Raw genomic sequence first — 13,091 nt, 5'->3', positions numbered from 1 at the left:
GGTCGTCTGTACACTTTCGGCCGAGGAAACCGACGAGCATCTCGTCGGGCCAAATAGAGAACATGTTCTCTATTTCCTCGTTAGTCAATGAGGAAACTTGGCTCGCCGAGATCCTCGGGCGGCTTCACAAGGAACTCGACGAGCAAAACGATGTGTTTTGCCTGTCGAGTTTCTCGGACATGTGTACGGGGCCTAAGGCTACATGCTATGAATGTGACTCAGAATGGTGATGATGGGGAGGTAGCTAAGGTTTAGCAAGTGAGGCATACAAGCTGCTGGAGGTGCTGCCCTGTGTTCTGCTGTGTCCCTTATTTTAGGGCAATCGGGAGCAGTAGTGATCAGAACTGAGGAGAAGATCCACGTACTGAAAAAGAAAATAAAGGTTTGGTGTGACCCCTCTGACACCGTCACTGCCCATACATGACGCTGGGGGCAGAGCCTTCTGGCCCTTTTGGGCATATCTTGTGGGCATATAAGAGCCTTCGGGCCCTTGTGGGACCAAGGTCCCAGCACGGCTGGGACCTTGGTTCACAACTTGTTGGATAGAGCGGTCACATCTTTAAGAACAATTGTTGAGGTACAACTTTTATACTTTCTTGACACCTATTGGGTCTGTTACATTTTTCCTTTACACATGTAATATTTATATAATTTCCACATTGTTCCGTAGTCTCCCTGCCCATACCAACTTTGTAACCATGTTGGTTTGCATTCATGTATATACCATATCTCAGATAGTGCTTCAAACCAACATACAGTACTTTAGGAAGCGTAATTCATTTATTTACATCTTTATATATAGATCAAATTTTATCTAGTAGAACCTTATACACTGAGCTCATTTTGCAACCATGATGCCTTCTGATACAGTACATGTGCATCCTTGCAGATATTTTCTAGACATGATTTCAAGGGGCTTAGTGGAGACTGCAGTGAGAAATAACCCTATCCAGACAATGCTGATCCTCCAGATGTTCCCCTGTTATGGCTTTTGTTTGCTCCGTCTCCTCAGCTCCCAAACTGGATGCATTACATGGCGGCCATCTTGATATCCAGCATTTGGCAATCAATTTCAGCCCATCGGTAAGTATGAGGTCCCTTTCCAGACCTCTCTTGCCAATCATTCTGCCTACCCCCATTTATTAACAACATAGACCTATTGATTTTATCACTTGCATTGCAGATACAACATTCATGCATCCGCCCCTGAAGAAGTGAGCAGGGTCTCGTGAAACTAGTAGGGCTTTATTGATGCTTGTTTTATGCCTGTACATGCTAGGTATTATTGATGTCTGCATTATGTCTACATATTTCCCTGTTCATATGTATGTACATTTTATTTCCTTATTGTATATGCGTTTCCACTGGCCCAGAAACTTTCAAGTTTTATTGTTGCTTATTGATGTATAACATTTGTAATAAATCTTTATATATTTACTTTAATCTGTGCTGTGTACATTGGCTATTATGCTGGGTAACTCACAATCATTGTTGTTGCCACTTCGTTACATAACACTTTGAAATTAATAAATTGATTTTGTCTCATTGTTCGCTGTGAACATTGGCTAAACCTCTCTCACCTCATTCAAAGTCCCAGGGCGACCTCTTCTGTCTTTTTGAGATCCACATACAGCGTCTCACAACGCATCTGCATGGCATACCAGGGCCACATTCTACTCACTTACTTAAAGCATGCCCCAGTGGAAGGGTATACTCAGGAAACTGGATAAAAGAAAGCTTTCAAGTTCCTAAAGCACCGCCAGTCCATAGAAAATACAGCAGTGAAAAATGGTAGAAATTTGGTACAAAATCAAAGTGGGGTCAGCCTGTCAGTGATCAGAATTGAATTGTGTACAATATCGATAAGGAGGTCTGACCAATATCAATAAGTTTCTGACCGATACCAATTATTTAAAAAATTTGAATCTCAGCCCACAATAATCGGCCGTTTCGATAATCGGTCAGCCCTTAACCGTTTGCCGACCACCTGCTGTCATTATACTGCGGAAGGTTGGCACAATCCTATGTGCCGTCATAGCTGTACATTGGCTCCTTTAAGTGAGGGTACATCGCGGGGTGCCAATGTTCGTGACCGGCGGTCGCGACGACCGCCGACCACGAGCGATCGTGGGCACGAGAGGCAGAACAGGGACGTGTGTGTGTAAAGACACAAATCCCTGTTCTGTTCTGTGAGGAATGAAGGTGAAGGGCGGGGCCCCCACCACCTATGGGACTGTTTCATACCAAGAAAATTAAATTAAAGCATACCTCCCAACTTTGGAACTTGAGAATGAGGGACATTTTAGGGAGATAGTGACCTGCAGCGCGCTGTGTGCACCGCAGCAAAAAGTGGGTGCGACCAAACAGTGGTGGGGGCTAAAGAGGCACAGTAAAACAAAACCTAGACTTCCCAGTACCTATACAATATACATTGATTGCTGTGCCACAAGCTGGAGTCACACAAACACATACCTTCAATACTCCTAGATAACACCAGACCCCCCTATACGCCCTGTACTCATAGTAAACACCAGACCCCCCTATTCTCCTAGATAACTAGGAGTACAGGGGGTATGGTGTTATCTAGGGGTATAGGGGGTCTGGTGTTATCTAGGAGTATAGGGGGGTCTGGTGTTAACTAGGAATACAGGGGGTATAGGGGGTCTGGTGTTAACTAGGAGTATAGGGGGGTCTGGTGTTAACACCAGACCCCCTATACTCCTAGTTAAAACCAGACCCTTCTATACTCCTAGATAACACCAGACCCCCCCCCCCTGTACTCCTAGATAACAACACCCCCCCCTGTACTCCTAGATAACAGCAGACCCCCCCCCCCTGTACCCCTAGATAACACCAGACCCCCCTATACCCCCTGTACTCCTAGATAACACTAGACCCCTCTATACCCCCTATACTCCTAGATAACACCAGACCCCCCTATACCTCCTATACTCCTAGATAACAACAGACTCCCTATACCCCCTGTACTCCTAGTTAACACCAGACCCCCCTGTACTCCTAGTGAACACAAGACCCCCCTAAACTAGGAGTACAGGGGGTATAGGGGGGTCTGGTGTTCACTAGGAGTACAGGGGGTAAACACCAGACCCCCCTATACCCGCTGTATTCCTATTTTTTTTTGTATGCAAGACAGATACACACAGACTGCTGGGACTTGTAGTTCCTGTATACAAGACAGTCACAGACTGCTGGCACTTGTAGTTCCTATATACAAGACAGACACAGAATGCTGGGACTTGTACACAGGAACTACAAGTCCCAGCATTCTGTGTCTGTCTTGTACACATGAACTACAAGTCCCAGCATTCTGTGTCTGTCTTGTATACAGGAACTACAAGACAGACACAGACTGCTGGGACTTGTTGTTCCTGTATACAAGACAGACACAGAATGCTGGGACTTGTAGTTCCTGTATAAAAAAACAAATATACAGACTGCTGGGACTTGCAAAGTTGTAACCAATACACACATACATACATACACACATTCATATACACTCACACAGCACAGTAAACTGACCTGCTGAACTTCTGTGCAGACCCCTGGCTGGCATTTTCTGCTACACACGGGGAGGGGGCGTGGCTGAGCCGAGACTGAGGGGCGGATTTTTTCTTTAGTGAATGCAGCCAGCAGGAGAGCTCAGTGAGTGAAATCACAGGGCAGCTCTAAAGGGTTTTGCAATCACTTGGGCTGCCGAAGGGGGGGGGTGGGGGGTGCAGGGCCGTCTTTAATATGGTTTGGGCCCTGGGCAAACATTTTTTTTGGGCCCCCCTCCAGCTTATTTTGGGCCTGGCTGGTTCACATGTATGTTTTGGCGGCCCTCATTTGTGCAGGCACAGCAGCCCATAGATTTGAATGGGCTGCCATGCCTTTGTTTCCTGCAGAAAAAAGGTGCATTCAGCATTTTAAAAATACAGTTGCCTTGAAATCCATTTTGCTTTTGCACCATGCTACTTACCTGCAGTTCTTGCACACACAAACGCACTGTGTTTTTAAAAGCGTGACCTAAACGTCTAAAAATGCAGCAAGTTTGACAGTGCGGGAACTGCAGATAAGTCACACCAGACAGCAGAATGGACAGGCAGTGCTGTATTTCAGTGCTTGATGGGCATAGGCGTGCCGTGTGCGCAGCCTATTGCATGAGGCATGTGCTTTTCTTTACAGGAAATGCAGGCATGGCGGCCCATTCAAATGAATGGGCTGCTGTGCCTGCGCAAATGTGGGCCGCCAAAACACATACATGTGAACCAGCCAGGCCCAAAATAAGCCCATCAAGCAGTTAAATACAGACAGTAATGCCATGTGCTCTGAGGCCTTACTCAGCCTGGACTGCAGGTCTGGTCTGTGATTTAAAGAGTTCCTCTATTTTACACATGGCATGGGGTCCCATGGTGCTAAAGCAGAATGGACAGACGGTGCTGTGACCCCATGCCATGCCATGTGTAAAATAGAGGAACTTTTTAAAACACTGACCAGACCTGCAGTGAATCAACAAATATTATAATGACTTTGGGCCCACTCTACAGAAAACTTCTATTTACAATATAGATTAGCAAACAGTGACATACCTTGAGGAGCAGGACATGAAGAAGTCAGCCTCGGGAAGAGCAAACTGGGGATGTTATAAAATCACATTCTAATTCACTTTTATATACAAGCAGCACCCAGTGGCAGGAAGGGAGAAGTACACGTCTAAAGGGAAGCCAGGGGTGCTGTACATTTTAAAACACTGGGAAGGGAAGCAGTACTGTCACTGGCTGCGTGCCGCTGATGATTTTCAGCCTGATTTGTGGGCAGCACAGGGGCTTAACGGGCGGCAGGGCCGCCATCAGGAATTTTGGGGCGACTTACACAGCTTCAGGCATGGGCCCCCTGGAGCAGAGAACCGGGGGGGGGGGGGGTGCTGCCGCCTAAAATTGAGAAGCAGGGGGGGGCTGCCGCGAATTTAGAAGGGGCCCTTTACAAAAAAAGAAATAAAGAAATAAATAAAGAAAAATATATATAAAAAAAGGGGTGTAGCCATCTGGGGACCTCTGGGCCCTTTAATAAAAAGAAAAAAAGAAATAAAAAATATATATAAAAAATATATATATTTTTTTTTTAAAAGGGGGTTGCCATCTGGGGCCCTGGGGACCTCTGGGCCCTTTAATCATTTTTTTTTAATAAAAATAAATTACAAAAAAGGGGGTTGCTATTCGGGACCTCTGGGCCCTTTAATAAAAAATACAAAAAATATATATAAAAAATAAACATTTATAAAAAAAAAGGGGGGGTTGCCATCCAGGGCCCTGGGGACCTCTGGGCCCTTTAATAAAAAAATAAATAAAAAAAATATATAAACAAAAATAAAAAAATAAACATTTATAAAAAAAATTAAAAAGGGTGTTTGCCACATGGGGCCCTGTGGACCTCTGAGCCCTTTAATAAAAAAAAAAATATATATATAAAAGGAATAAAAAGAAAAAAAAGAAATAAAATATGAAAAAAAAAAAATTTATAAAAAAAAAGGGGGGTTGCCATCCGGGGCCCTGGGGACCTCTGGGTCCATTAATAATAATAATGATAATAATATATTATATATATATATATATATATATATATATATATATATATATATATATATATATATATATATATATAAATAAAAAAATAAAAGAAATATATAAAAAAAGTTTTTTTTTTATAAAAAAAAGGGGGGTTGTCATCCGGGGCCCTGGGGAACTAAGGGGCCCTGGGGACCCCCAGACCTCTAAAAAAAAAAAATTGTCCCTTTAATAAAATAAAAATATATATTAAAAAATATATTTATTTTAATTTAAAAATAAATAAAAAAAGGGGGGTTGCCATCTGGGGCCCTGGGGGCCTCCGGACCCCTAAAAAAAAAAAACCCCAACAGCGACAGGGCCCTGGGCAGCTTCCCCATTTGCCCTGTGGTAAAGACGGCCCTGGGGGGGGGGTGGTTATAGGAAGCACAGCCCAACGTGCTCCAGACTGGCTACCATGTGACCCCCCTCCTTCTCACATGTAACCTGCTCTGCCTCCACAGAACCTGTCTAGCTTTTGTCCCCGCCCCGCTCTTACCTTTGCAGCTTGGAGCCAGAAGTCAGGGGCGGAGCTGGGAGAGAGAGCCGCTCTGATCAGAGGTAGTTTCCTTACTACGGTCCCATGACAGATCGTGAGTTCCTAATAGCTAGGAACCACGATCTGTCATTTCCTATAGGTCAGTCCCATCCCCCTACAGTTAGAAAAACATCACCTATAGAACACAACTAACCCCTTGATCGTACCCTAGTTTTAACCCCTTCCCTGCCAGTGACATTTATACAGTAAACAGTGCATTTTTATAGCACTAATGGCTGTATAAATGCCAATGGTCCCAAAAATGTGTCAAAAGTGTCCGATGTGTCCGCCATAATGTAGCAGTCCAGATAAAAATCGCAGATCACCGCCATTACTAGTAAAAAAATATTAATAATAAAAATGCTGTAAATCTATCCCCTATTTTGTAGATGGTATATCTTTTGCGCAAACCAATCAATATACGCTTATTGCAATTTTTTTTTACCAAAAATATGTAGAAGAATACATATCGGCCTAAACTGAGAAAAAATGTCCTTTAAAAAAAATGGGGATATTTATTATAGCAAAAAGTACAAAATATTGGGGCGTCTTCGTACGCCTTCGGATCTAAGATGCAATTCTTCGGCGTCCGCTGGGTGGCGTTCCCGTCGTAATCCGCGTTGAGTATGCAAATTAGCTATTTCCGACGATCCACAAACGTACTAGCGGCCGTCGCATTATTTTACGTCGTCTCTAGTCGGCTTTTTCCCGCGTATAGTTAAAGCTGCTGTTTCGTGGCGTATAGTTAAACCTGCTATGTTAAGTATGGCCGTCGTTCCCGCGTTTAATTAGAATTTTTTTTTTCATTTGCGTAAGTCGTCCGTGAATCGGGCTGGACGTAATTTACGTCCACGTCAAAACAATGACGTCCTTGCCACGTCATTTAGCGCAATGCACAGCAGGAAATTTAGGAACGGCGCATGCGCAGTTCGTTCGGCGCTGGGACGCGCTTCATTTAAATTAAACACGCCCCCCTACTCGCCGATTTGAATTAGGCGCCGTTACGCCGCGAGAGATACACTACGCCGCCGTAACTTATGGCACAAATTCTTCCAGGATTCAAACCAAAAAAAGGAAGTTACGGCGGCGTAGCGTATCTCAGATACGCTGCGCCGGGGCAGATCTTTGTGAATCTGCCCCTTTGTGGTTTTTTTTAAATCGGTGCTATTTTTTGTTAGTAGTGCAAAAAAAAAAAAAAAAAACCTCAGAGATGATCAAATATCACCAAAAGAAAGCTCTAATTGTGGGAAAAAAAGGACACCAATTTTGTTTTGGTGCAGTGCCGCACAACCGTGCAATTGTCAGTTAAAGCGACGCAGTGCCAAATCGCAAAAAAATGGCCTGGTCACTCAGCAGCCAAATCTTCCGGGGGTGAAGTGGTAAATATCTATCTATCTATCTATCTATCTATCTATCTATCTATCTATCTATCTATCTATCTATCTATCTATGTGTGTGTGTATATATATATATATATATATATATATATATATATATATATATATATATATATATATACATACATACACACAGATTTTTATATTTTTTTGCAACAAAAGCAATACAGAAACACAGCCTCACTCATAGTACTGAACATAATCAAAGGCTTCACATGCAGCAACGTTCTTGGATTACAGATCAGCTCTTTTCATAGTTAGTCTAAAAATCGCTATTCTTCTTTATAATATTCCTTTAAAATAAACCTGCATTTTTGGAGGCTGTGAAACATTAATTATTTTCTGAAAGGTCCCTTGCAAAGGCTTGAGCATCGCCAGTCTCGTTCAATAAATGGCGAAAGTGCGGAATATGAAAGTGAAAGTAAAAGCTAGTTTTACCTCAGCCTATGCAAGGAGGAAAGGAGCACAGAGGAAGCAAAACATTGGCTGCTCGGGATAGGAAGTGTGTGTGTGTGCTGGAGGGGAGCTGTATTCTCTCATTTTGGACAATAAGTAACAAAAGCAATGTATAGAAGAAGGAAACCGTCATGTATACAGAGAGTTTATTGCATGCAGTCCATCTGCTGGCCAAACTTCGTTGTGTTGCTGCAGTGCCTATAGAATGACTGGACATTTGCTGACAATATGACTGTACCAAGTCCCATCCTACAGATCTGCATTGCTGTATTAGAAGTTTGGGGGCTGTGTGTCACATAGCCATAGTTGAAGTATGGACCCTGTAAACATGGATGGATCAGGCAAGTAGATTTACCAACATTCTGTTTATTAGAAAGAAAGGAAACCTGACATGAGAGAAGGAGGCTGCAATTAGTGATCTGTCCCTCTGTAATTGTGTGACTGACCATCATGACATGGAACAATTGCACAGATAAGGATTTCTGACATTTCTCTAACTTCACTGATCTGAGTGACATTTGGGCTTCTTCTCACCAACGTTCGAGGTGTGGAAAAACCCAACTTTGTGCCATGCTTCAGCTGCAGTGGCAACAACTGGGCATGTACACTTGCTGCGGTAAGAAATATGCCCCCTGTTGCTTTCAAGTGAATGGGGCTGCTCTGCAAGCGCCCCACAAATCTGCTCAGACAACGGATGACATTCAAGTTGTATATGGCCGGTGTAAAATCACCTGTCATTCTTGCTTGGCTCTATACATAGAGTATATTTACATATACATTTACTTTGGTTGCCTTACAGCCTAACTCCAGTCAGTTTTCTGCAGATTTATATTTTTGTCTGTGACTAAATTGGTAAGATTTTCCTGCACTTCCTGTTCCAGTGACACCTAGAGAAGAAACTAGGGGTACAGTTGTCGCCACGACAACTATAGCACAAGCAGCTATAAAAACATTGCCAGAAAGTCTAGCCCTCTGATCTCTTAAAAGGAACTTGTCAAGGAAGAAATGTGTATGCTTCCATTACTGACCTCTGCTTTCAGGAAATTGAGTTCTCTGGCTGTCATGCTGATTATTTGGCTTCATTACTGTCTGGGTCACTAACCCAGGACAGGTAAACGAATGAGGTATTATATAGCATGCAGATACCACCGCACGCTGTGTTCAACTCTAATGTAAGGCGAATGGAAAAACCGGCTTCAGTTTAGATCCCAGCCCATCGATTACACCCCTCTGACATGTTTTACCCACATTCGGGTTAATCTAAGATTAGCTAAGACTAACTGAATCTCATGCAAGCATCCTATATCCACTGTTCCACTCAATTGTGGTTGACAGTGTCAATCTTCCCCGATGGAAGCTACAAAACAAATGAGCCTTCATTATTAACTTCACTATAACCTTTATTTTCACTTTTTAGTCCGGGTACACATATGTGCTGCCATGGGTTCATGCCTTGAGCCAGGTGCATGTCTGTTCACTGGTTCAGGTCCGAATTTTTGCCTGAAAAACTAGCTTCAGCTCATGATCCCAGCCCTCTATGTTTCGCCCACATTGGGGTTATTCTTAGATTAACCCCAATGTGGGTGAAACATGTCAGAGGGGCTTGACCGATGATCTGGGCTGCAGCTAATTTTTCATTAATTTTACATTGGAGTGGAATACATTGTGCAGAGGTATTGTCACGTACCTGGTACAGAGCAGAGCCTGACGTGCAGGGAGCAGCCTCTCTTGCTCCCCTGACTCTGGAACCCCTGGTAGAGTAGACAGGGAGCACTGGAGTTCAGAGTCGCACGAGCGCCTGGCAAGAATGCTGTGCAGGAACTGCGGTGGTCTCCTGTAGACTCCAGAAAGATGTCGGTGATGCTGGGACAGTAGGACAGTAGACAGCTGGAGCTTGGTGCAGGTAACCGGAGTCAGCAAGGTGACAGGTAGCAGGAGCTTGGTGCAGGTAACTGGAAACAGTCAGCAGGAGGGAGGTGTACTGTAGTACTGGTACAGGCAGGGTCAGGCAGGCCAGGTCGGACACAGGCGGGCGGATCAGGTACAAGGAGGAAGCAGTAGCGGAGTTGTGGTTCAAGCCGGATCAGTAACGGGCGGGCAGCAACCAGTTTGGAGGATAAGGCAGGAGCAGCGTCAGACAAGCCAGAGGTCAGGGCAGGCGGAGGTCAGAAGGATCAGAGACAAGCTGGGTACACGGGAACAGAAGTCAATCAGGTAATAGGTATCGGGTGGGTAACAGGAACGCTGAAGACCGAGCAGCAAGAGGCTATAGGATGAGCCCCATTAAATAGCCTGAACTGGCGCCAAAATGGCGTCAGTATGTGCCCGCGCCCCGTTGCCGCAATTGCGCATGCCCGTGCGCACCGATGTGCCGTGAACACGCGCTCCCGTGTGCGCTGGTGCGCCATTACCTCTATTGCTTGCGCCCGCCGTTAGCGCCATCTAGTGGTCTACCACGTCTATGACAGGTATCTGTATGCTATAATACATTTTGGAGTAAGAGGCTCTCTATTTCTGCCAGCACCTGAACACAGAGTGTAAACCTGGGCGACTTACACTGTAGGCTTGGAGCAGCACTAATTTGATATGGTGTTGATGAGGAATTATAATGCGTTTCTGCCACTCATATTCTGCATTCTTGTTTGGGGGTTTGCAACTCAGAACTAATAGACTTGAAACCCAGTGAAGTCAGCTCCCTCTCCACCTCATCCAATCAGAGAACATCATTAAAATACAATGGAAAAAGAATACATAGGCGTTCTGTAAATGGCAGCAGTGCAGTGTGAATGCCCCCTTAGGTCAGTATGCAGTGGGACAGTCAATTGGCACAGGACCTAGAAAATTGCAGCAATTACTGTAGTAGTTCTAATTCTAACTAGTACAGTGGTTGTCAGCTTCAACAGCAATTCCTTAGGCGTGAGATATGCATACTTGCATTGGTCCAAGCTGGACAAATGTAGTCATGCATTAAAAATCATATGTGGAGTTCAGCTTTAAAGCCAAGCACAAGCAGATATCAGTGAGACAGCATTGGCAACAGACATAATTTTCTCATTAGAGTGAACTTTGAGGCTGGGTTCTTATATGTGTGAATTGCAGGGACACCCGCATCAAATTCGCATGACAGGTGAGTGTGGCCAACTTTCATGGAGCCGGTTCACACAGGTCCAGGGTGACCTTGGAGTGGATTGCAAAAGGGTCCTGTGCGTGTTTTGGGTCTGGTTCAGGTGCGGATTCAGGCAAAAATTCAGACCTGATCTCTGCAGCTGGGCATCGGGACAATGTCTCACTGCCTGTGATTAGCGCAGCGCAGTGCTGACTTCCTGGCGGGCTCTGCACGTGGACTTTGCGAACGTGCCGGAGCTCATCCTTAACAGACCCCAGACGTGAACCCACGGCAGCATATGTATGTACCCGGCCTAAAACGTGAAAATTAAGTTTATTGTGAAGTTAATAATAAAGGTTTTGGAGTTTCCATTGGGGAAGATTGACACTGTCAACCACAATTGAGTGGAACAGTGGATATATGAGGCTTACATGAGATTCAGCTAACCAGCAGCAATGCTGGATGTAACTATCTCTTTGGGCTTAGTTGGCCTTTAACAATATTGACCATTGGATAGGACAGAATAGGTTAGATGATTGTTTCAAAGCTAAGGCATCAGTAAACTATAAATAATTTTAGTAGTTTCCCATTTAATCTATAATAATGCATTCACATAATAATGAAACTTCATTATGGTGCACCTGCAGAAAATGTATCGTTAACATATTGTACTCACATTTCGAAAAACACATTTTGTGATTGATATTGGTACTTATTATTTACATCTTTCACTTTCATGTGGTTTTCTAGGCGTGTGGCGTATTGATGAGAAGTGTTTGGCACCTTACTTGGATAATGGTGAGCTTAAAGAAGCTGTGGTGAAGTCCATTCAGCATAAGGAAGACGATCTATCCTATGCAGTGGTTTCATTTATGGATACAACAGAGAGGAAAGTACCACTCAGACATCTCCGCAAATCCCATGGCAACAGTAATTCCTGGAACACTTCTATTTTTGATGATGAGGACCTGGAAAAACCATATTTCCCAGATCGGAGACCTGCAGCTCCTGTTGCAAATTTCCCACTATCAAATAGTGGAGTCTTTGTGCCTTATACTATTAATAGGTATTTACGTGACTATCAAAGAGATGGTATTCGATTCCTGTATGAGCACTACACACGTTCAACTGGATGCATCCTTGGCGATGACATGGGGCTTGGGAAGACAATACAGGTATTTTTCTACTTCTTTCTACTGAGGGAAATATGGGAACTGCCATTGCTGATATTTATGGGGATCACTGACCCAGAATAAGCATGCAGATGAGAAAATCTGAATAACTTTACAACCCCTGATATGCTATACTGTATGTATTCCTACTCAGTTACTCTGGGTTTACTGAAGTTATTGAAACAATAACAGCCTGACAAGGGCAATTTAGCAGTGGCAGAATTCATATTCTCTCAGAACATTTACTATTTACATATATAAATATTGTGAGATATTGATTCTAGTATGTCGAATATGGGACTATAAAAATGATAGATGACAATCTCTGGATTTTTTATTTTCCTTGTTCATGTGTTTCTTTGAGCTGCATTTAAAAAATGCCTTATTAGGTGCTACTAATTGCTGCACTCTTTGGGAATGGCGATGGTTCCAAGATGGGTTTAAAGAGTTAGTAAATTTTTGCATAAAACAGCTCATTCTAATTGTGATTGATCAAAAAACAGCCCATTCAATCAAGGGGCCCCAGTAGACACTCCAGTGTTGGATGCTCTCCCATCAGCAATAGGAGTGTGGCCTTTGAATAAGCACAACGACATAAGTGTTGTTGCTATTCAAAGACCGCACATGCACAGTTCATATTCATTCTCTCTCTCTCTCTCTCTCTCTCTCTCTCTCTCTCTCTCTCTCTCTCTCTCTCTCTCTCTCTCTCTCTCTCTCTCTCTCTCTCTCTCTCTCTCTCTCTCTCTCTCTCTCTCTCTCTCTCTCTCTCTCTCTCTCTCTCTCTCTCTCTCTCTCTCTCTCTCTCTCTCTCTCTCTCTC

The 13,091-nt window shown here is 43.8% G+C and overlaps 1 protein-coding gene across 2 annotated transcripts in view; it reads left to right on the top strand.

The window, feature by feature from the left end:
- Positions 1-7,984: 7,984 nt before the first annotated feature.
- The window catches only part of ERCC6L2 (ERCC excision repair 6 like 2), a 167,358-nt gene continuing 162,251 nt past the window's right edge, over positions 7,985-13,091 (top strand). For both annotated transcript variants that reach the window (XM_040355475.1, XM_040355476.1), the window contains exons 1-2: positions 7,985-8,335; positions 11,851-12,275. In XM_040355475.1, the coding sequence (XP_040211409.1) occupies positions 8,308-8,335; positions 11,851-12,275 (453 nt within the window). In that variant the 5' untranslated portion in view covers positions 7,985-8,307. The remainder of the gene's footprint in view (positions 8,336-11,850; positions 12,276-13,091) is intronic.

Source organism: Rana temporaria, chromosome 1, assembly GCF_905171775.1.
Source record: "Rana temporaria chromosome 1, aRanTem1.1, whole genome shotgun sequence".
In the NCBI taxonomy this organism is placed as follows: Eukaryota; Metazoa; Chordata; class Amphibia; order Anura; family Ranidae; genus Rana; species Rana temporaria.
Note: the sequence above shows the minus strand (reverse complement) of the source record. Positions and strands in the feature narration are given on the sequence as shown.